Here is a 23,827-nt window from a genome sequence, read left to right as displayed (position 1 = left end):
ATTAAATATTATTATTATTATTATTATTATATACGGACCGAGGTCTTTTTATACAAATGTGTACAGTTTTGACAGTATAACTGATATAACAAAAAGAAGATATGACAAAAAATCTTGACATAAAATCTTAACCTAAGTCTTAACTAAAATTTACATAAAAATGGACTATATTCCAATTCTATATTCGACACTATACACTATATTCGAATATATTCCACTGGTGAGAAATGGAACGAGAAAATTCCGTTGGTAACAATGAAAGCTAAACGTGATCTGGTACCTGTATAGAACGTTCGAGAACCATTGGACTCTTGGAAAAAGAAGGACCGTCGAGGGCGCGGAAATTAATCATCGCGATTCTGACGCGCGGTTGGGCGAACTTCCGGGGGCAAGGAGACAATACTCTTTTCTTCACAATTTTCGGTCTCTGTTCTTTCGCCGATGATCGCGGCTACGTTCTGGCGCGTGCGGCGTATTGTATAGAGACTGATACAGTCGCGAACGTTTCGATAAAGATGTCCTGGACTGGGGCTCAACGTTTAAGCATTACTGGGGGATAGTTCGAAGGGGGTGCGGAAGAAAATAGGGGATGGGGGTAGGTCTCGTGGGTGGAGGAGAGTTCGAGTATTGGCCGTTGAATACAGTAGAATGGAAGGTTTTGCGGCAACATTAACAGAGTAACGGGGGATATATATATATATATATATCGTGGTGGTGGTGTGGGGGTGGTGGTAGCAAAGTTTTAAGGTATAAGACGATAAGTGGAAAGTGTATAAGTAGATATATGGAGAAGCGAAGAAAAAAAGTTCTGTGCCTCGGCATGCGGTGACGGTGCGGGATGTGGAGAAAAGTAGACGGTGGATATACGCGCAAACGCGCGTCATACATTATTACACAGGCGCGCAGAACACACACACACATACGCACGCAGGCCAGATACATATGTATGTATACACGGGCATGCATCAGCGTATACAATCGCATGCTACGAGCCACGTAATTTTATACGTCATGCCGCATGCTTTGTGCTTCACCAGTGACACGAATTCTGAACACGGAACTCAACTTCTTCCTTTTCGGAAGTTTCTTTATTTCCCGGGCATAAGTAGACTCGCGGCGATGTGCGTCGCGTACAATGTACTATAGCAAGCTAATATATTCTGCACCGGATCGAATTCAATGTCGACATCAACGAGCGATTCGCTGGACTCACTCTGCGGCTGGATCTCTTGCACTCGGCCGCAAATGTACGCGCGCGTCTGATAAATGAGTCAGATGCAAAGGTTTTTTGCTCATTTCGTGAACGTTGATCGATTTGTTCGTGTCCCAATCGAAAAGATTGAGAGCATACGTATTTTTCTTTCCACTAAATGTAAGTGAGCAGATAGACCGGCATCTACAGTTAAGTTAAATATGTCCAGTTTATTATTGTATAACACCCACTAGTTCACAAAATGTCCAAATACTTTGCTCGAAATTGTTCAAACGTGTGCAAATTTTTTCCAGTAGGTTACAAAAGTATTCGTATACACCGAGCTCTTTCTGCGTGTGCGTATAAAAAAGTTGTATGTAATCTATATTTTTAAGTATTTCACATTGGACGCACAAGCAGTATCTATCGATTTATAATTTCAGAAAAATGAGTTGTAGTTGAAAATATATTCCAATTTCTCGATCAAGCATTACTTAATGGTAAGAACAGAGAGACAAGGTTCAAATTGACATAATGAATTTTCGAAAAACTACATTAAATTCAATAATTTTTTGAAGCTAAATTGTTTCATAAGCAAATAAAGAGTTTTGGTTATTTTTCTTATATCGTTCAGCTATGAAATGTTTGGTCACCGTGTATCGACCGAGCGTTCAAATATTGGATTATCGGGAAAATTTTTTACCTTTTCTAGGTTACACAGACATACGAAAAATGGTTTCGAAGTTCGTTCATTTAACACTTTTTTGGAATGGCAAACTATGTTTAGTTCTGAATGTGTGATGAAATACCACAGAATTTAGATTGCAACATGGTCGTCTTTTTTATACGAACTGATTACAAAAACATTGAGTGTGCATATACGTTCTCGATCCTGTGTGTATGCGAAATGGGAGCTGTTGGATTAGTATCGACGTTTTAATGGGAACCTGAAGAATGATTTGAACTTTTTCTGAATCTCCGACAACCGAAAAGACATTGGAGAAGCTGTAACTATTTTCAATTTGGTCTTTCGTAAATCTAGAATAATAATAAAGAAATGTCTATTCGAAATTTGTGCTAATTCAAAAAAAAAAAAAAAATGCGAAGAAAAATTTACAGCCATCATTTGGAAAATATAAATACAGAAGCTTCTAATTAAAATGCTTTTGTTTCAAAGATTAAATTTTAATTTCTAAAATAGAAACGATTGTCATCACGTATTAGCACAAATTCTGAGAGACATCCCTTCATTTTCCTCCTAGACTCACCACAAACAAGCTGCTTGAAATCGATGACCCTACTGCTGCCGGGTTGTATCTCTGCTCCCAAGTTCTTCACAGTTCCATTTTCTTTCTCCCCCGCGTTTCACTTCAACATCGAACCGGAGAAGAGTGCTTAAGAGCTACTAAACCGAATACAGAAAGTTTTGTTTCGTGTACACATGGCAGGTAAGCCGAATGACTGACGCGGTACTCGACGTGTTAACATGTTCACTCCCGGCCATATTGGAGAACTTGTGCGTTCGTAAAGCTTCAATTTCGAGACGTGAAATTAGAATTTTTCTCTATTAAAAAGAAGAAGGAAACATCACTCTTGGTTTTAATCACAAGAAATTCCAAGGTCATCATTGATTTTTTCAGATATTCGAGTCTATACTTGAATTTTATCTAATTACGAAACTAGCAGCGAATCATTAACTAACGTTTACATAATGTAATAACAAAATTCGAAAACAATCAAATAATGATTGAAACATATTCAAATCATGTTGCACATAGGAGCGAACATGTTCTGATATGTAAATACACCTACGAAACAATAAGTACGAAAGTTACTCTCTTCCGTAACTGTTAATATAATAGTTGAATCGCGATTTTAGTCGATTCCAAAGGTACATCCACTAGATCCCAAATGTTTAAACAAAAATGCACGGAGGTTACGCACATTTTATGGTCGTTGATCGATCGATACGAAAAATGACGATATTTATGACACTTTTTTTACAGAAACTTTAAAAACATTTTACATTTGTCGAATCCATCATAAAAAGTGTACAAAATTTGTTACTATCATAATAACAAATTTCGTTCACTTTTATACACATGTTATTCATATTTTTTTGCGAACAAAGCTATTTACATCAGAAGCTATCTGGCATACTGAACGAACCAGCGCGTCCACAAAATGTCCGTAAGCTTAATTGTTGTTGTAAGTCGATGTATCAAACATTCAGGATTCGCGATAGAAATTCGGTCCTGGCTAGAGCGGAGCAAAAATCATAATGATGTATGTATAATACTCGTGCGAAACACATGCCGACTGTCATCTAAGGTATACCAATATCTACGAATGATCTAGCATACTTCGAAGAAAAAGAAAACGAAAACGAAACAAGTAGTCAGGGTCGGAGGGAGAAGTGGGGGTAAAATGAAGTTGCGGATACATAATCGGTCTCAGAGTCAGATACCATAACCAAGAAATAACCATAGGCATACCGAATGGGGCCACGGCGTCACGTCGTGGTTAAATGCTGCAGTCGTTTTCGTTCTTACATGCGCTGGGCTAGATGCACAATGCGGTTTAATTCGGTCGCATCGTAGTCGACACGTCATTTTCTGTGTTTTAGCCTCCTTCGGGGCTGGCCGTCGTCGGCCCATACTACGTCCCCGGACACGAGGCTCAGTGCTATATGTCGGAGGCTTTTTTTTTTTTATTAAAAAGAGGGAGGGGTTTTGGGGGCATTGATATCTTGTGATAGTGATGGTCCAGTGGTGATGGTGGTGGTGATCGTGGTGGTGACAGTGGTGGTGATCGTGGTAGTGGTGGTGGTTTCGTGAGAGTGGCAAAGTGGTGACGGTGTTCAAAGTAGCACACGTTCGTAGACTTTCGTCAGCGGAACCAATTCGTCCCGACCATTTCGATTCGAGAAACGCTGGTTATATACAGCCGTGCGTGTGGTCTATGGTTTTTCTCAAAATTGTCACAGTGCGATTTCTCCGTCGATTCAAACCCCACTTTTTTCCATTTTTTTTTTTTTTTTTTGACAAATGAAAGGTACATCGGTTTAATTTGAGACCCGTGTGTATATGTATAGAATTCGTAAGGAGTCCATGCGCTGTTATCAGCATCGTTACTCTGTCCCGATAAGTATAAGAGATTCGAGGCTTACGAGGCCTCGAGTGTTATACAGGTGCGGAGAAATTACACGTTCGTTAAGGCCGACGTGATCGTTTACAACAGTGGTAAATTGGTAGAGTGGAGACCCTTCGGAGGATGCTCGTAAATTACGTTTTACGATCCATTTACGCTTCACGTCACGCAGATTTGCGATCGAAGATGCAGAAACTCGTATGATTTCTTCTTACTATTCGTTCTCGACAACCTCGTTTTTCTTTTTTTGAGCATGTGCTGTATGTTTTTGTATATTATTTAAAAAAAAAAAAAATGTAAATTAGCATGCGCGTCCATTCACGCTGCATAAACGTCGGTCGGTGTCCACTTTGGTGGATCAACGATCGACCGTATCTCTGCATGATCGAGCTCACTACCTGTCTCGTTTGGAATTACTGCAAATTGCACGTTCGCGAGATGAATAAATCGCCGCCGAAAACAAAGAGACAATTTTTGTTGTTGCCGTGCCTCCGGAGAAATAATTTACTGGCTTGACCAAGTTGTCGACGATAAATCACGGACAGTAACGGGCGAGTAACGTTGACCGATAACGAGATTAAAAATAACGACGTCAATGAATCGCGCTTAGTAGAGTTTAATTAATACATCGTTCGGGATCTGCTATATTCTTCGAATGCCGTTACGGGTAACAATGCAAGCCGGTGCAACGTGATCGATTTTTCATCGCCGTTCTATTGGGAAAATGAAAGATTTTTCGGCACGAAAGGCGCAGTAATAGCGCCGTAATTAGACAGACGCAGATGCGACTGGTTAAATCGAATTAATATTAATAAAAATAAATTATGCCCGGACAGGCTGCTATCGAAATCCTGCGAGAGGAGGAACACAACGGGGCTAATTATAACGCGCTCATTTCGGAGATCGATATCAATCCGCTCGGTTGTGAATGTGCTCCGTTCATTAATTAAAAACTATGTGCATGGGAAATCCTGGTATTGTCGAGGATGGGGTGATATTATGTAATAGGGTGAATGAAGTTTTTTTTTATTCGAAACGAAGTTTCAATATTCAAACGCACATGGTTATTCTACGAAAATCAAGTGAAAATCATTTTTGTGGAAATAACATATTTTTGTGTGTTGCCTTATCAAATTCGATTTTCCTCAAAGCCACGTATCAAACGAAATATTTCAGTCTATGGGTTTTTTCTGTTTTTTTTATTTCGCCATCCACTATTGATTGTATTTAGCGTGACGGCAGCGTGCTGGACAAGTTTGGAAATTGGATTTTCTCAGAAACGTGACCTCAAATGAAACAACTTCGTCGTATCTACTGGTAAATTAATCGATTTTACTTTGCAGACAGAAACAAAAATATTTCGTCATTTCTATATTGATCGATTTAAAAGGACTATTCCAGACAGTACACTACTATTTGTAGACACCAGTTCGTTGACTTTTCAAAATCTATTTTTTCCAAATAGAGCATCAATCGAAAAAAATATTGTTCGTTTATTTTCATTTATTTTTACAAATAGAATCACCCTATGCATACTTGTAAGTCCAGAAACAGACTACCTGACTGATATCAATCTACAAAATGGATTTCTTCAATTTTCATTAAACCTAAACAATTTATGAAAAGCAATTTTTGCTATTTTCTTACACATCAGGTAGTAAACTAATTCTTCCACCATCTCAAAAAAAAATGATTGTTCTGTTTTAATCGTTGTTAATTACTAGACTGCGGATCCTTATGCAAAATAAAAATTTTCTGCATGAATTTTAGAAAACACAGGCCAAGGAAAAAGTTCTTTCCTTCTTTAATAATGGTAGTGGCTTGAAAATAATACATTGGTGTGTCTAAATTCTCTTGGCCTCGAATCTTTTTCATATTGGACTTACCAATTTTTGTTATAAATGCATAAAATCCGCAGTCAACTAATTACACTACCGCGAGGAGAGATAGAGGGGGAGGGGGAGATTACCGGTCGCGACAAATCGGGACAGAAATATTTCTAACGAAGCTAATAATTCCCGTCCGGCTTGAAGACCAGAGCAATTAAGGGCGGAGACATGATCCGGCTTTCTACTTCGCGAAACTAATCAACGAACTTGGTCAAGTTACTTTGATATCTCGAGTGTCCGACTTCCGGCGGGCTTCCCGTCGATCCTGCAACCGACTGACTTTTAATATAGATCTCTTAGCCGCGGCGAGTTAGGACGAAACTTTTTTTCCCCCATTGTCCCCGGTATAGATTACCAATCGAGGCCTGATCTCTGTTTCCCGGTATAATCAAAGAGCACCGGATGCGTTTCACGACTCTTTTTGTTTAGTCCAACCCCCGTCCATCCACCAGGCTCTCCCTTCGCCAAGCTTTCATGATGCGCCTGTAATTTAGCTGCTGCGACCCCCGGGGGCTATCGACTGTTTTATCATTTATTTACGTATCGCGGCATCGATAATATCGCGCGCCGTTATCGACAACGGATGGCGGGGGGCGAGGGGACAGGGGGTGAAATGCTGGGCATCGGATTAAGCGACACAATTACCGAACTTATTCATAGAAGGACAATGATTTAATAGCCAGCGAACGATCAGACCGCCGCGCCGCCGCTGTAATTACTGCTAACGAATTAATCGGTTATATATCGCCGCGACCGCGCGTGGTTTATTAATAAATAAATTCACGAACGGAGCTGCCGCGGTTCCGGTTTACCGCCGACTCTCCGTGCGACGTGGATTGGGGGTACGGGGTGCGGTGGTGGGGTCGGGGGTGGTTTAAGGCCTATTAATTAATATGCGGCTCGACCGCGACCGCCATCATAGTCTGTCCGATTTGACACGGCGCGTCGCGTCAGGCGGAAGCCCTCGTGTCTGTTTTTTTTTTATTTTTTTCGCAAAACAAAATGGCCCGGAAGGAACGTCGAAACGAGTCAAAGAGAGCATCCGGGCATCCTCTTTCGGTTTCACACATCCAATAATTCGCGTGCAATTTGCAGCAGTGATAATCGGCGCGAGCTCGTGACGATACGCTTACACGCTCACCCATGTACGCGCTCATACAGACACGTCGATACAGGCACTCCTCTTTTTGTCAGCATACACACGGCCATACGCGCTCCACAAACACGCGGAAACACAGAACAGAAATTGCGCGTGCATTCACACCCGCACAGGTGGTTGGTCAGCTTTTTCTGTACGTGTTCACCGTACACGGGTGTGTTCTCCAGGGGTGGTTCACACCCCTTCCGTCTCTCGCTTACAAACGAACCGTTCTGTTCTCTATGCTGGTTCGCTAGGCAGCCTAAACGCAGCGGCTCGTCTAATCGACGCGACGGCCGTGTGTCGTCGACTCGTCTCGTGCTCAAGTCGACGCCAGGTTATTGCGTACACAGCGAGCGTCTCGATCGAGATCGTTGTCCCGGCTGTCGCGGACGCTTCTCGTCAAGCCACTCTTTGTTGGTCGCACACTGTGTGCTCGCCGAACCGTGCGCGCGTTTCCATCGATCGTGTTCAATAATCTCGGACATTCGTCCGCGAGACTCAACCGCGTCCAGCACGAACTCCTAATCGGAGTCATTTCGATTTCCTCACGTCGATTTCCTCCGGCCCAACCTGTATGCACATGATTATTCACATCGAATCTCGGCGAATCCCAGCGAGTTTTAAGCGCAACATTTCCCGACCATTTTTGACACGTTGCCAGACGGAACCGCGAGTCAAAGTTTCATTTCAATGAACAACAGATCGAGTAATTCCCCGGGGAAGTGTCCCTGCAGTTTCACCGTTCCATATTCTAACAGGTTTCTACAGGAAACCCCCGTGTAAAATTGTTCAGAAAAGCTGCATATTCTATGTGGTAAGAAATGTAAAACAACTTGGGTAACGTCCCTTGCAAGGGGAGCTCGAAAATGACCGTTCTTGATTTTTTAACAAGCAGAACGAGATGCTAGCAAAGTATTCGTACACCTTTTAAAAACAAATAAATTTTTCAAAATTGGACTCAGCAGCTCGAGTTTTTGTTGAGACGTTAGAAGGGTTAGTTTACTAGCTAATGTGTAAATAATTTTTTTTCTAATTGTTATTGGTCGCAATTACGAAGGGAACAGTAAAGACCACGATTTTTTAATTTTTTATCTGTGCCCGTCATGGAAATTTAAAACGTGTATTTTGTAAATCTAAGTAAGTCATACATATGTACAAAGTTTCATTGAAATTGATTGACGGATAAAAAACTATGAATTTGCGGTTTGCGATTCATTTAAATTGCAGATTCTTACGATTTTTGCTATTTTCAATCAATTATAGTTCGTAACACACACACACATCCTTGATCGATTTCGATGAAACGTTGTACAAGTATATAACTTACTTAGACCTACCAAAGGCGCCTTCTAAATTTTCGTTACTGATCAAAAATTAAAAAATCGTGACCTTTACTATTTCCTTCGCAATTGCAACCAATAACAATTTTTAAATAAAAAAAATTATTTACACATTAGCTAGTAAACTAATCCTTCTGACGTCTGAAAAGATACTCGAGCTGTTGGGTCCAATTTTGAAAAAGTAGTTCGTTTTTTTAATGTGCGAATACTTTGTACACCGACTGTGAACTTAGTGCTCCATAAATTCTACAAGAAATGGGCATTTAAAAATGTTTTCATTTCTTGAGATTTCAGTTCGAAGCTAGAAATTGTGAAAAAATTCATAGATGTGGATTCTGATAGCTAGAATATGCCTGATTTATTTCAGAATTTACAATTGAAGGGGATAAGAGAATTACGGAAAAATCTTTGTCCCCCCATTACTACCCCCCACATCGACAAACAGGTTTGAAAAGTGGCAGAAAGTATTTTCTTTGGACAAGCTATCGAATAGCCTATTGCAAACTCGATTTGATTTTGCACATTTGACCCACGGCTTCAACCTTCGAATTTTGTCGTTCCGGTATCGATCGAAACACGCGTTCGGCTCCGCGTGTTCACGATGTTACGTACATGTAACAGTAATCGTGAATGGTATAGAAAACCCAATAAGAGTGAGCGAGAGCTGGTGAGTGAGCGAGTGAGTGGTCGGAGTGAATGAAAGTGATCCGCGGCGGTACCGCGGATCGTGTGACTGACTCGTGTGTGTGTGAGCGTGTAAAGTGGCGAGTGATGGACAGACAGACAGATAGATAGATAGAGAGATAGATAGCTAGAGAGGAGAAGACAGAGAAGATAGAGGGAAGAAAAAGGTAACGCGGAGCGGGACAGGGGATTCGGGGTGTAGGCGAGTCGCGTTGAACGGGGTAGGTTTGTGGATGTTGGTTAACGATATTTCGTATGAATGTGTAAAAGAAGAACATACGAGGTTTCATCGTGTTTGTTTTGTTTTTTTTTTTTTTGCATGTTCGACGCGTATATGCGTCGCAGAGGTTATCTGAAAAAGGGTTGAAAGCGATGTAGAGTTGAGGCGCGTTTTGATCAACGATTATCGAGCTTCAAATGTATCCGGATAGAATGGCACAGCTCAGTATGTATGGAATGATTCGCACAGGATTATTATGCAATTTAATCGATTGGTCTACTAGAGCGAAAGCTGTTATCAAACAATTGGCACTTCTACTAGGTACTAGGCCAATAGAGTTCAATTTTTCTCAAAAGCGAAGTAACACTGACGAAACACTTTGCGCTTTCTCGTGTTAAGAATTTACCCATGTCTGACCGTTGCTGTATAATTAACATTTCCCAAACTGTCACTTGCTTTTACAGTGACTTACTCACCGAATTTTGAAATTTTAATTATTGTATACATTTTTTCAGCTGTTTCTGCGAATTCTTTTATCGGAGACTTTCGACCGGAAAGAACAATTTTGTGTATGTAAATAGTCGACGGGGAAAGCGTCGACGTGTTCGGAAGGTCGACATCGTTGACGCGCAGTGGACAAACAACGAACCGTATGTTTCAATGTATACGTAAGTATCATTATATGTGGCGTGTCTGTGTGAACAGTGGACAAAGGCGAGGATGTCGAACTTTCTCAAGATTGTCTCTTTCTGTAAATATGTATGCATTTTATAGACGCGGACGTGCGTACTTACAGCTCTCGATCTCGATATGGCAGAGCTGTCGGTCCATCGGAAAGTATTGCAGGTTCATTGGACACGATGCTGTGATCGTTAAACTGCAACAAAAAACGTGGAAGCACAACTGTCAGTGGATCGTCGTCGCGTCGCGTTGGGCCGATCGGTCACGGCACGCCCGATTGGTTACGACAGGCCCGGGCAACTGACCCAGTGATGTGATCAGACCCACCGTAACTCGCGCATGCGCGGCAATTTCAGCCTCAGTAGCGTAACTATTTCGATGAAATCGTGTAGCTTGAGCACCCCGCAGACTTTTATAATTGAAACTTATTCTTTATTTTGAGGATGGGATAGGGAAAGAACACTGTAATAACTACGCAAAAGAATACATAATCGTCTCTCGTCCATCAGTCGTCCCGCCAATAACACTGGTACATTCCTGTCAAAATAACTGCCTCAAGGCGTCAGGGCCCTGGCCGCTCGGCTGCGTCATTGTAGATACGCTACTGTCTTGGCCGCGCATGCGCGAGTTACGGTGGGTCTGATCACATCACTGAACTGACCACTGACCCCGCTCTGTCGCTTCACAACTCCCACTACTTGCGTACAGGTCCCCCACTGCCAGCGTACCGGTTCCCCGGTGCTCTGCTTCGCGTGCTGCGAGGTTACCAGGAGTGGGGAGAGAAGTCGTTCGCGGCTCGCGAGCCCCAAGTTGCCCGGGCCCGGGTTACAGGAAAGTAAATGTTTCCTGTTATCCTATCGTTTCCTCGTGAAGAAACATCTCGCGATATTCGATCTCGTCTCGAGCCTCGAACTTTCGAGCGGATTAATTTCAAGCTTTCCTCCCGGCATCGGGGCAACGCGATTGGCCGAGAGCTCTCCGGCAAAGAAAACACTATTCTTTAAGCGTGTTATTGTTCCGAGCAACGAAAGCGCCGACCGATAGGTAGCTTGAACTCAAACGAAGGGAAGTTATCCATGCACACAAGCGCCTTTTTCTATCGATGTCCCTTAACGTTGCTCGTTTTCTATACGGGACGCGGGATCGGCCTTGAGCCCGCTGGATCCGGAAGGGAACTTAATGTAAAGGAAGGAAAGGGTGAACAGGGCGAAGTTATGTATGCATGGATTGTTTGAATATAGTAGCGACGTTAACATCAGAACACTCGGGGATAGGACGAGCTTGGAACTAGGGGATGATACGAGTGGCAGGGGAAAAGAAGGGGATGGGAAACGGCACCGAGCGATGCTGGGAACAAATTTCTCCTGGCTGCTACAATTGCTCCCTCAAGTGTTTTCGGTTGTTCCTGGCTGGTAGAGACTATCGAACCTCGGCTGAAATCGCGCCAAAAAAATCGCCGTTCCCGTCGCCCAGAGAACTGCTCGTAACAGCTCGCTCTTAAAGGGGAAACGAATGAGTATATTCCGGACAGTTTTGCGAAGTCGGATTGTCTGAAATTATTAAGCATCCATAAACTGAAGACAATCCGACTGTCGATATTGTACTGTTCACTTGAAATTGGATTTTTTTACTGGAATTTCTTTCCAATTTTGTTACCTCCTTTTGTAACTCATTATTTTATCTGTTCTATTTAAAATGTTCTTCGGAAGACGGTTGCTTAGTTTGTACGAAGTTTTTGCTGATTACATTGAAAACGGCTATATACATGTATTGTTTAAATAATTACGGATCTTTATGGAAAATGAAAATTGTCTGCATTAATGCAGAAGCTAAATAAAATTGTCATTCTTTCTGGAGTAATTTCTCAACAAGATCAAGAAATCATATACTGATAATTCCAAATTCTTTTAGTCCATTTACACTCGGTAAAATAAGTACACTCTTTAAAACAGAATAACTTTTTTATAATTATATCAAATGTGACCTGATTTACTGAACGATGTGCAAAAAATATTTTCTAAAAATTACAATTTACAAGGTTGCATGCAAAAATAAAACAGGCACTTTTTAAAACTGTTTTATTTGGGCCCTTAATAGAAATTTAAAATATATGTTTTGTAGATCTCTATAGTAGTTACACACCTGCTAAAAATTTCATCGAAATGGATTGACATGCACAAGAGCTACAAGCGGTTAAAAATTGTGAAAATACGACTTTTGATCAGTTTCTGCTTAAAATCGACAGAATCGTACACCTTTCGATGCGTGTCGTTTTTTCCTGCGTCAACCGATTTCGATGAAATTTTCAGCATGTGTATAACTAACATAGATCTACAAAACTGTTTTATTTTTGCATGTTACCTGATCAATTGTAATTTTTGGAAAATCTAATTGCTTACAAATAATCAATCGTTTGGTACATTATAAATTATAAAAAAGTTATTCTGTTTTAAAGGGTGTACGGCGACTTATATTACTGGGTGTACTATATTAGATTTCATTTACTCATTTTTGTCATAAATGCATAAAATCCGTAGTCTACTGAGGAGCGCACGAGGCAGAGCTGGATTAATATTTTCAGAAATAATGTTTGATCGTGACGAATAAAAGACGAAATAAATAAACTTCTCACTGTTTTGAGAATCCTGCAAGTAAGATCCTATTTTAAAAACTATTTCTATGTACTATTCACCATTTGATTTTACCCAGCCTTGCGAAAGGGCGCTAGGCAAGCGACAGAAGGTTTCTAGGGGACAGATCGTGAGGAAATCGTCTGTACTCACCGTATACTACGCGTGATGCTTCCCGAGTGATGAATACGAATGAACTCGTTGCTGGTGGTGGCGATGTGAAAGTACGACTGCTTCTCGTTGACGAAGAAGGTGTCGGGCACCCAGATGTTCTTGATGAACTCTGAGCCGACGCTGAGCGTCTCGACCCCCGTTCGTTGTTTGAACGCGAGCCTCGGATCCGTCCAGAATTGCCGGAAGTAGAAATCCAGCGTGAAGTCCTGGCATGAGACACGAAACGTTCCATTAGACGATGCGAATCCAGCGCGGGTGCCGCGGAGACCGGAGGTCTTTTTTTTTTTTGTCCCGAAACGGTATATTTTTTTTTTCTCTCGTGGGAGCAACGTGGAAAAACGTAAAATCCGCGTCGCAAATCGAATGGGAATCCGTGCGTTGACGAACTATATTTCGTTTTCCCGAATCGACACAATGATCCGATGCGGGTTCCGATGGTCCCCCGCGGGCTCTAACGAATAATGAAACGTGACGCGCGAACTAACGTCATTACGCAACCAATGCGTTCGTTAAAAATAACAAAATTATCCGCGGTACGTGAGGAAGAAGGCAAACACAGCCGCCCCCGATACCTCCCGACTGGATAACGGGGGGGAACTTTCTATCCGACGATTTCATTCCCGGTTTTATACGAATAAACAGATTTACATCGATGAAATACCATGATTTATTTGATACGCCGCCCGTGCTCATACCCCCAGCACACTAGAAATACGCGCGGTTTATCCAATGACGAACGTACCGGATACTGTCTCGGATGTTTGGCAAGATTTAAAACAGTTATGCATGACGATTCTATCGGCCGCGGCAATTTATTCGATCCGCAACGACACCGGTTCGAAACTTTGAATGATGTTCCGAGGACGGATAAAAATACAGCGCTTCATCAAGAAACACTGCACAAAAGGCGTGGTATATTCGTTATTAATAATATCCGTAAAATCAGTAATGACTTTCTCAGCATGCTACCTCAATGTCTTGCTTATCGATGATAGAGAAGAATGCATCAGATGAAATTACAATTTGGTGTCACTAATCGTTCCATCGGTGGAGGCGTGAAGGGACTTATGAATGTCGAACTTGTTCCCCTAACAAGGGAAGGACCCCAAGTTTCCGACTACGATTTTCATAATTTTTTTTGAGATGATGGTATATGAATCCCTAATTATGTATGCAGAATCTTAGGTGTAGTTACTCAATAGTTTTAAAGATATGAACAGTTAAAGTTTCATACCTGTGAATTACGCAACCTGCTTACTGAAAACTACTACAAGTACGAAACGTTAATTGTTTATATCTTTAAAACTATTGAGTAACTACACCTAAGAGATGTTTAAGACTAATTATATCTTATTTGTATTCTCTAGAGAACATTCTAGAATTCTCAATAGTTAATTCGAGAATTCTCTAGAATTGTATTCTCTAGAAGTCTCTTAAGTATATATATATATATATATATATATATAAATTCTTACTAAATTTCTCACAAAAAATTATCAAAATCGAAGTCGGACACTTGGGGTCTTCCCCTTGTAAGTGGAATGATATTTTTTATACCTACATTCTGAAACAGAGCTTCAAAACGAATACGATCACTTACTTGTGAAGGTGGCTCAAGGTCGTCCAAATACTTATGAATACTTCAGTTGTCCTAATTGTACCTTCGACCGACCTTGAACGACTTCACAAGTAGGTTATATCGTCTCCACACGCTCTTTCAGGATGCAAATCAATGATTAAAATCAATTAGAATTTAACAAAAACATGATAGACCATCACACCACCTCCACGCCTCCACCCATAAGAAACGAGCAGCACCAAACTATAGGCTGCTTAAGCAACGAGCTTCTAATAACTAAGCAACAAGCTTGTAACTAAGCAATAGTAACTAAGTTTCGTGCGATGCATGTCTTCTATCACCAATGACAAGCGAAATATTCAGATGTCCTGTTTCAAATGCTCCACCCTGTGCACAGTGGATTGCTTTTGTGCGTCGTGAGTTCCGGAGTGCGATCATCCGTTCGAGACCATCGCGGAAACCGAAGTTCCTCCAAACCCGACATCATTCAAGTAGTCTTGTCCCGGTATTTTCATAGAACACGGCGACGACGGTCAGTTACGTTGTTCCTCGTTCCTCCAGCGTGTTTGTTCGTCTTCCGGGGCGGATCGGTTATCGAGACGCAGGGAAAGGGGCGGCGTCTTTCCATGGGAAAGAATCGCGGAGACAGAGAAAGAGAGAAAGTGTGTGAGAGAGAAAGAGAGAGATAGAGAGAGTTCGTTTTGTGCGCGAGATTAAAACGGTTTGAGGAAACGGCGATACGTAACGTTTGGAGAGGGTCGGGGGGACGAAGTATAGAGCGACGCGATCGGATAAGAGGGTTCGAGCGATCGGTAATAGATGGAGAAACGCAGTTACTGAGATCGTGGACGTCGACTGGTACCTTTCGAACCCTTGTCGACCGATACTGTCGACGTGTCGTGGTTATCGTGCCGCGCGAAATCGGCTACTTGAACACTCACCTAACCCTATCGAGAGCCCCTTCAATGTTCCAAACGACCCTGCCGGGCGAGCTGTACCCGGGACTAATTCGTTACAGGCTACAACCTCTCTCAACGAACCGTTTCAAGACGCCCCGGCCTGTCACGAAACTTCCAGTTGCGAGACGCCATTGTTTATCCGAGCGACTCCCCGGAATTTGGAAAGTTCGCCAGGTCGGGGCAAGGCGAGCTGCTGCAAAATTGTGGCCACGGTTCGAACCTTGTTTTACGGATCTGTCTCGAACTTTTCCACGTCGTTGGACATCAAATATTAGCCGGCGAGTGACACGTGTAACGTCATTTACGGGGGATGTCCGGTGTCTTACAAGGAGAAGTCACCTAGAGCAAAAATGAGCTAGATTCTCCAGGAAAAGTTTAATTAAAATCCGCTGTGACCTCTCCTTGTTAGTAGAATTGTTGCAAAAGAAACGAATCTCAGTAAATCAAATTGAATTTTGAACAGTACAAATTATTTGAATAATTGATCCCTAGACTGCCGATCTTTATGCAAAGTAAAAATTGTATGCATTAGTTGCAAGACGTAGGAACCAAGTTAGAAATTTATTTCTCTCTTTAGCGGTGTTACATTCGCGTAATCTCTTTAACGTTTAAAATTACACCAAACTATTTTTGTTATAAACGCGTAAAATCCGCTGTCTATTGATCACAGATGAAATGAAGACTTATTTGAATTTCATGGGAAAGCCGTTCGGCCGTTCGAACAAAACCAGCACACGATCGTTTCGAATGACACGCAGCCAGATAGTATCTGAACGATTATTTTTCAAACGATTTATTTCGAAATTGCAAAGCCTGCTGCGCATAATGTATAATTAATTGATTTCGAGAGAAAAGCGTATGCCCGTGTACGGGCATAGAACGCAGTTTCGATGTAATTTGAGTGTTTACGTTTTCGGTAGAGATGGTTGTCGGTATATTCGGCAGGGCCAGCTTGGAAATCGTGTAAAATTCAATGACTTCCATCGATAATAAATGATTCGGCCGCGGGTTATTTGTGTTCGGGGTGAATGGAAGATCGTGAAACGGTCAATCAAAAATTTTACGCATGACCGGGCAATCAGAGCGGAATTGAATGAACGTGATTTTGCGTGAAGCGGCTCGAGACAGATGGAGAAGCGAAGGGCCGGGAGAATGAACAAGAAACGGATTTAATATTCAAAGGGGTCTCGTCGCTTTTAATAGTTGATCGCCGAGCAGAAATACCGTAATTTAAACGTCTTGAAATAGATTCCCGGGCTCCGGGGCTGGGAAGAAGTATAACGCGTTTTGAAATATTCAAGGATCTTCGCTTAAACTTTGATTACATCGTTCGACTTTATCGAACTGAAAAGTGATTTCATTTAAACGCCGGGGGTCGCCCGGACGCGAATTCATCAAACGTTGTAGCGTGCTGTTCGCCGTAAAATTTTCGCTCGCCGAGTAATTCGTCTGATAAAGAAAGTTTAAGTAGCCGGGAGCGGGGAGTTCGAGTGCAATCAACCGAACCCGATGGCTAGATTTATTATTCGAGGTCAAAGATTCTTGATTATTCTATCATTAAGAGGCAGGCCAGTAATTTTACGCGTGGGCGAAAACGCTATTAAAAGTTCGCTTATCAAGCCCGAATGATATGCGCTAACGTCGATCGTTTAGATCGAGCCACTTTATTTACGTTTATTCATCCTGATCTACATAACGTGCTCAAACATTTCCGATTCTTGACGAATTTGTCGATGTTCAAATAGCGATAATAAACCTGGACACATTACAAAGCAGTTACTTTTCTACTTTGCAAGTAATAAATAAATGTACGTGCAGAAATCGCGTGTCACTGCTCGAGACTTCGGGAGGAATAACTCTCCAGCGAAAGTAATAAAAAAAGAGGAACGATCTCCATCGTACCATGAATCCTTCGGAACGAAACATCCCCTATCGGGGACCGTTTTTATCTCGCTGGTGGTACAACGGAGATATTTGCAATTCCAATCACGCGCAGCTCGCCGTGTATGTACATACATATATTTGCGTTTCGCTCCGAAAATCTGGACGATATTTCGCAGTTTCCCAAGATAATTCGACACAACTGGAAATTACACGGGTTGAACAGCAGCGAGCCCCGCGGCGCGCGGCGGCTTGGCGCAGAGGTTCACCCGCGTGCGGGATCCCAGTCGACGTGCTCGATCTCAGTATATATATATATAAGGGGAGTTATCCGCGACGCGAGGGTATTTCGTGTGTACACGCGAAAGCGGTAAGGTGCATGGACCGTGTATATTTGGTGATTATATGTATTCCAATACATATTTACTACGGCTACTTGGGCAACACTTGGTATATGTACGTGCAAGCATGCAACGAGACCACTATCAAGCGGGCATGCACTGTCTACGCGTGTATGGAGAGAACAAACAATCTTACGTCTAAACTGGATACATATACTTATGTCTAATCGAACTTCGGACTTGGCAATAACATGGCAACGATATGCGGCGGGATCTGAAAGTTCTTGGAAGTCTCGTCACGTCAATCCTGATATAACAACTTCTTTTTCGACTGTCTATCCCAGGCCCGGGCAACTGCTTCCCTGATGTCGCTTCACGACCCCCACTACCGGTGTACCGGTTCGCCCACTACTTTATACTGCGCCTACCGTGCTTCGCCTCCTAGTCTCTCCTCCTCCTATACTCAGGAGTTTGATAGAGAGGACCCAGGAGTGGGGAGAGGAGTCGTCTACAGCTCGCGAGCCGCAAGTTGCCCAAGCCTGCTCTATCTTATGTCTCGACGAAATTGTTATTCGTAAAATGTGTATCGATTGAACGTTCTCCGTTATTAATATATCTAGGTGATCGAACTGTGGACGTGGAAACTGTAGGAGTCGGAGTTTCAACGTAAATTCCAAATAACACCTGTGCTTGCATCGTGTAGTTCTCTCTCCCTACTTTTATCGAGTATCGATAAACCGTTTCCGGGAAACACCTACTGCTAAATACATGGAGCACGATAGATGCACGATCGAACGTTGATAGTTGAACGAAGTGTTTTATCGTTTATTTGTTCTTTATTATTTTATAGAAGCTATCGCTGCTGCATTACTATCTATATGCTTCTATCTATCATCAGAAAACAATTAACTCTTTTTGGTAATATGGTTTCCATTACAAAATGTGTGATGATAAAAATGTTTCTAGGTTTTACGTTTTCTTGATACGAAAATTCTGAAAAAATTCCGAAATACTCGGTGCAGTCTTCAATTCAATCTGCAAGTGTTATTCTAGCCAAATGTTTAAACGATTTTGCAATTGGATTAAAAACTTGACAATCAAACGGGAATTTGTGTTCGAAAGAAATTTTCCATTAGATTCGTATTGTCTCACTGATATATCCAGTATCACGATGCAATTAAATCTGACACATCTGTTTCACATGTATCGAGGGATTACCGTACGCCGTCCCAGTTGTACAAGTTTATTTGAGGTTAGGACGCGAAGCGTAGCTTCCGCGATTCTGTCCGACATTTACGCGCACGATACGCATATGCAAACGCTTCCGGTGATGTTCTCCGACATCGAAACACGGGAATCCGTTCGGAGTTGCGGGGCGAAAATGATTTTTATACGAACGGAAGCGGTCGCCACCTATATGTGGCACACGAATTTGCCGATGGAGAGTGGAAAGTAGCGAGAACTGAGTGATTTCGTGGCCAATAAATAACGATCGTAGCCATAAATCCGGCCGATATACATATATTCTGGACTCTTGCATTCTTCCCTGGCGGCGCGCGAATTTGCAATTGTAACGTGTTTCCTTTTTTTCTCTCTCCTTTTAGTTTTCCCGTTTTCATTTCGTTCCCGTTGACAAAAATTTTATGACCATTGTGAACAGGCGAGAACTTTCTGGAATTTCGGCGATCGTTATAGGTGCGAAATTTTGCCGGAGAGGTCCGCGGAACTTTTCGAATAAACTTGGACATTCTACAACTCCAATAACGGCTGACACTCGGTACGACGTCGGTGGAAGGATTTCAACCCCCGGCCAACGGTTTGCCACCCTTATCGACCCTCTGTATATGTAGGCGCGATATTTTTCTGACGTTTTCAACACGTCCGAGCTAAATAAATATGCGATTTCATTTGATTGTATCACGAAAACGCCGTTTCCAGGCCGAACCAACACTCCTCTCCGCACCTATCGGTGGACTGCGGGATTTTATGCATTTGTAGCGCATGAAAATATCGAAAAAAAAACTGCGGTACCGCGAGACTAAACGAGCTGAAGGCAATTTATTTATTCTCTATCTAATGAACTGATCTCATGATATTTCATTTATGTGAATTTTTATTATCAGCAAAGTGAAAATTATAATTTTGTCATTTAACAGATTTTTCGAATTAGAAACAAAGAACTTTAAGAAATTTGAATTTGCTATAGTTGAAATATACTGAAATATTGCTGAAATATGAAGTATCGTTGTAACAATTTTACGTTAGCTATCACAGTTTGATCCCCGGGTTCCAAATTGTTATTTTGTAATGAATTTGTCGATAGTAATCTTGGTCTATTCAAAGTCAGTTTCGGGAGCCAAATCGCTTCCTCCATTATGCTTCCGTTATCAGGGTGTAGAGGCGTTGGTTGTTGCGCCGTTCTACTCGCGGATAATGCGAAACTCATGTGTTTCATCCCATGGAAAATGCAATTCTATTGCTTTTGTAAGAATGGCGTCGCGGTGGTGTTACCAAACCATACCCTTCAAACATAAACATTGACGTTAACACTGATATCTGTAGTTCTTATTAATATTCACAGTCTAAATATATAACGTTTTACTTTGAATTTCCATTTCGTAAACGGAAGAGACTGCTGAAGGCTTGCATAAACTTATAATAGGATTATAAATTGATATTACATAACGCAATAAATAGTTGCGGGAGCTGTGATATGCAAAATCGATTAAAACTTCGGCAAAATAGATGAAACAGGCGATCCGCCGTATTTTTCTATGTAATCTAACTTTCTCTACGATGTACTTCAGAAGGTTGAAAGGTATAAGTTTCAATTACCGTTTCGTGGAGGAAATTTGAAATTGCCTTGATTCCGTTATGCAAGTCGGCGGCATAAATTTTCATTCGTTTATTTCAAGCGAAGTGAACAACGTCGAGCATCGGAACAGTTGTAGCGAAGCGATGCGCGCGTCTACTTCATCTTTTTTTCATCTCTTCAAACGGCCGAAGTTCACCCTTAAAAGTGGGGCTCTCGGATGTTGCGCAACGCATCCCCTACGCGTCGATATCCGGTTCCGCCGAGATGCTCATCAATGAGTTTGTCAGTCTCAATTACAATCGCATTCTCCACAGGCAATACGTGTACGCGAAGTTGTTTGTTATTAATTGGGGGAAGCCGCCAGTGGGCACAAGTGGTTTTCTGACTGGAGCTCAAACAGCGACATTAATTAATTAAACTGGGCTCGAAAGTATCTCCGTCGTTACGCGGCGCTGATGTCACTTTGGACGAATGTTATCGTGGCAGGGAAGCTTCGCCTCGTTTGGCGTGTCTCCAGCAGCAATGTTACGCTAGACATCTAATCTCTTGCGTCTATAAATTTTTTAGTTTCATTCATTATTGTCACTTCTCGTTCCCGATCTTCGCAGAAAGACACGGTCCACTTACTATTCTATTTTCGAGCCTGTTTGTCTGTTTAAAAATATCCCAATAAAACTTGTAATATTACTCCCCCAATGATATTAAACGTTTCTATAAAATTATTCTTTGAAAATGTAACTTCACTTTTTGTACCTATGCTCACACTATAACTGACCTAGGTATCTAATTTTTAACTACATGTCGCTAAGCTAATATTTATTAGACACATTCTACATGTACCTACATGTACCTACATGTACACGTAATATTGGCATTTAATTTGATTTTTTAATTACCTTCAAGCACGAGATTCACGTTTCCCTTATTAAGTGTTTAGTTCGATCACATTTACTTCTAATAACGATAACATCACTTTTTATGTGAACGAGATACAAAACGATGCTGCAAATGACGTTGGCGTATTATAGTTTCAACCCTTTCACAGTCTCAGATAAGATACACAAGACAATTGTTTCCTGTTCGATTTTGCAAACGAGATGTCTCGTAACCACTCTTCATTTAAACATTCACTGGGTATGTAATCAAATTTTTAAGGAATTATTAATACATTTTCCCTTTTGCTTCATTTCGAGTATAGTTAAACCTAAAAATGATAAATTTTTATAGGAGCACCACGTAATACAAATAAGGAAACGTTGTGGTAAAAAGAATTTAAAGATTGACAATTGGTGCGATATCCTGTTGCAGGAAAAATAACAAAGAATGTATTTGCAAATGTTAGAGAACCATCCAATTTCGCCATTGACTTGGGCTGTTCTTCTTCGAATTATGAAGTACACATTATTTATACATTATATATCCCAATAAATTCGTTCTAGTCACGTAATTAACCATTCATTTTCTGCTTGAATATAGACAACAGCAGATAATAACATATCTGTCACGATTCGAATATTAAACTTCCCCTAGACAATGGTCCGCTATCGGTAGATCTTTATCACTTACAAACACATTTATCGTTGCTTTCCTTATTACAGGATATTCTACCGATCATCAATAAATAATCCAAACATTATTTCAACTTATTCCCATTACGTTAGCACGAGGGATTCACGTATCTTCCATCTGCAACGAAATACTAGAAAGTATAAAGTGTACCACTTTCACAATTACAAATTTATTTGAAAAACATGAATGTACGAATCTCCAATCGACTGCATCCCAGTGCCAGGCGACTAAAGAAAGGTAGCGAGACTCGTCTGGGAAAATTGTACGAAACAAAATCGTCTTATGACGTATCTCCGGGAGTGCGAAAGGGTTAACGCTTTGCAGCAGTATCCTAGCGCGAGAAGCGTCCGCCTATGTATAGCCTAGAACGAGCCTGTCAAACCGCGGACCGCGAGCCACGTTTGGCCCGTTCCCCCACTATTTCATTCCGCTACGGTGGGCGGTGCCGTTCCCCCACTACTTGACGACCGTACGTAAGGCTTAAGTAGTGGGGGAAGGGACCGCGTGGCTCCCGACGAAGGAGTTGGACAGGCCTAGCCTAGAAGAACACGTTAAAACTGTGTTACAGAAGCGTTTCAAAGCGGAAGCCAGCTGTTAAGCGAATGGAAACTGAAAAACAATGAGAGAGAGAGAGAGAGAGAGAGACAAAGAAAGATAGATAAATAGAGAGTGAGAGTGAGAGAATGAAAGTGAGTGAATAAGTAGAAAGAAAAGGAAAACAACGCAGTCTGACCAATGACGGAAGGCGAAAAAGGCTCGTACGAGGACGCGTATCCGGCCCAACAAATTGCATTGTGCTGTGTTTGCGCCTCGACGAGTGACTAGTATCCGTGTGTACGCGTGCCCATATATCTCGCGACACAGCGTGGATTTTCATGTGCACACGATTACACAAGCCCACCTATACACGCATTCGCTCTCATCCGCGCGACCTGTGCACCCTCACACTTTTACGCACACACTCTTACACAGGTACGCGTACAGACACACGCGCACACATACAGATAAAAAGATAATACTTCAATGTGTACGGCGTAATAGTGATTTATAGCGACCAGAAGCGTACTGCACACACTGACAATGATACAGCTCATATAGGTGTCGTATTTTATATACCTATGATATAAGAAGTATATATATATATAATAAGTATATATATATCTATATAAATATTATTTGCATGAGTCTTGACTGTAGTCGCAACGTCGCACGAGCTATAAGTACTCTCTGTTCTCTAATGCGATCGTCGGCTGGCCAGAGGGGAGGTAAGGATGCATAAGGGTATTCTCGGTTGTGTTCTCTTTGCTCGTCGAATTGTTTTCTCATGGTTTCTGTTCTCTTTTTGCCACTGTTCGCATCTCTTTGATTCTTTGTCGTTCGTTTACTCGAGACGTCGTCCGTTTTGATAAATCGTGACGTCCAGAATCTACGTGGGAGAACGATGGAAGGGAGCAAAAAGGATAGAGAGAGAGAGAGAGAAAGAGAAAGAGAGACAGAGGCCACCAGCCGCCTGCGGGGTCTCGCGAGATTCCTCTGCGTGGCCGCTGTCTCGCAGGGAGAAGATGAAAGGAGTCGGGCAAAT

General features: G+C 41.8%; 1 protein-coding gene across 15 annotated transcripts in view; it reads right to left on the bottom strand.

The window, feature by feature from the left end:
• Positions 1–23,827, bottom strand: part of Rdl (Resistant to dieldrin) — a 143,946-nt gene that overhangs the window by 35,658 nt on the left and 84,461 nt on the right. For all 15 annotated transcript variants that reach the window (XM_076442580.1, XM_076442566.1, XM_076442572.1 and 12 more), the window contains exons 4-5: positions 13,081–13,307; positions 10,411–10,493 (exon numbers count right to left, since the gene is read on the bottom strand). In XM_076442580.1, coding sequence (XP_076298695.1) covers positions 10,411–10,493; positions 13,081–13,307 — 310 coding nt within the window. The remainder of the gene's footprint in view (positions 1–10,410; positions 10,494–13,080; positions 13,308–23,827) is intronic.

Source organism: Lasioglossum baleicum, chromosome 18, assembly GCF_051020765.1.
Source record: "Lasioglossum baleicum chromosome 18, iyLasBale1, whole genome shotgun sequence".
NCBI classification, from domain to species: domain Eukaryota; kingdom Metazoa; phylum Arthropoda; class Insecta; order Hymenoptera; family Halictidae; genus Lasioglossum; species Lasioglossum baleicum.
The sequence above is the reverse complement of the archived record's forward strand: the minus strand, read 5'-3'. Positions and strand labels throughout refer to the sequence as shown.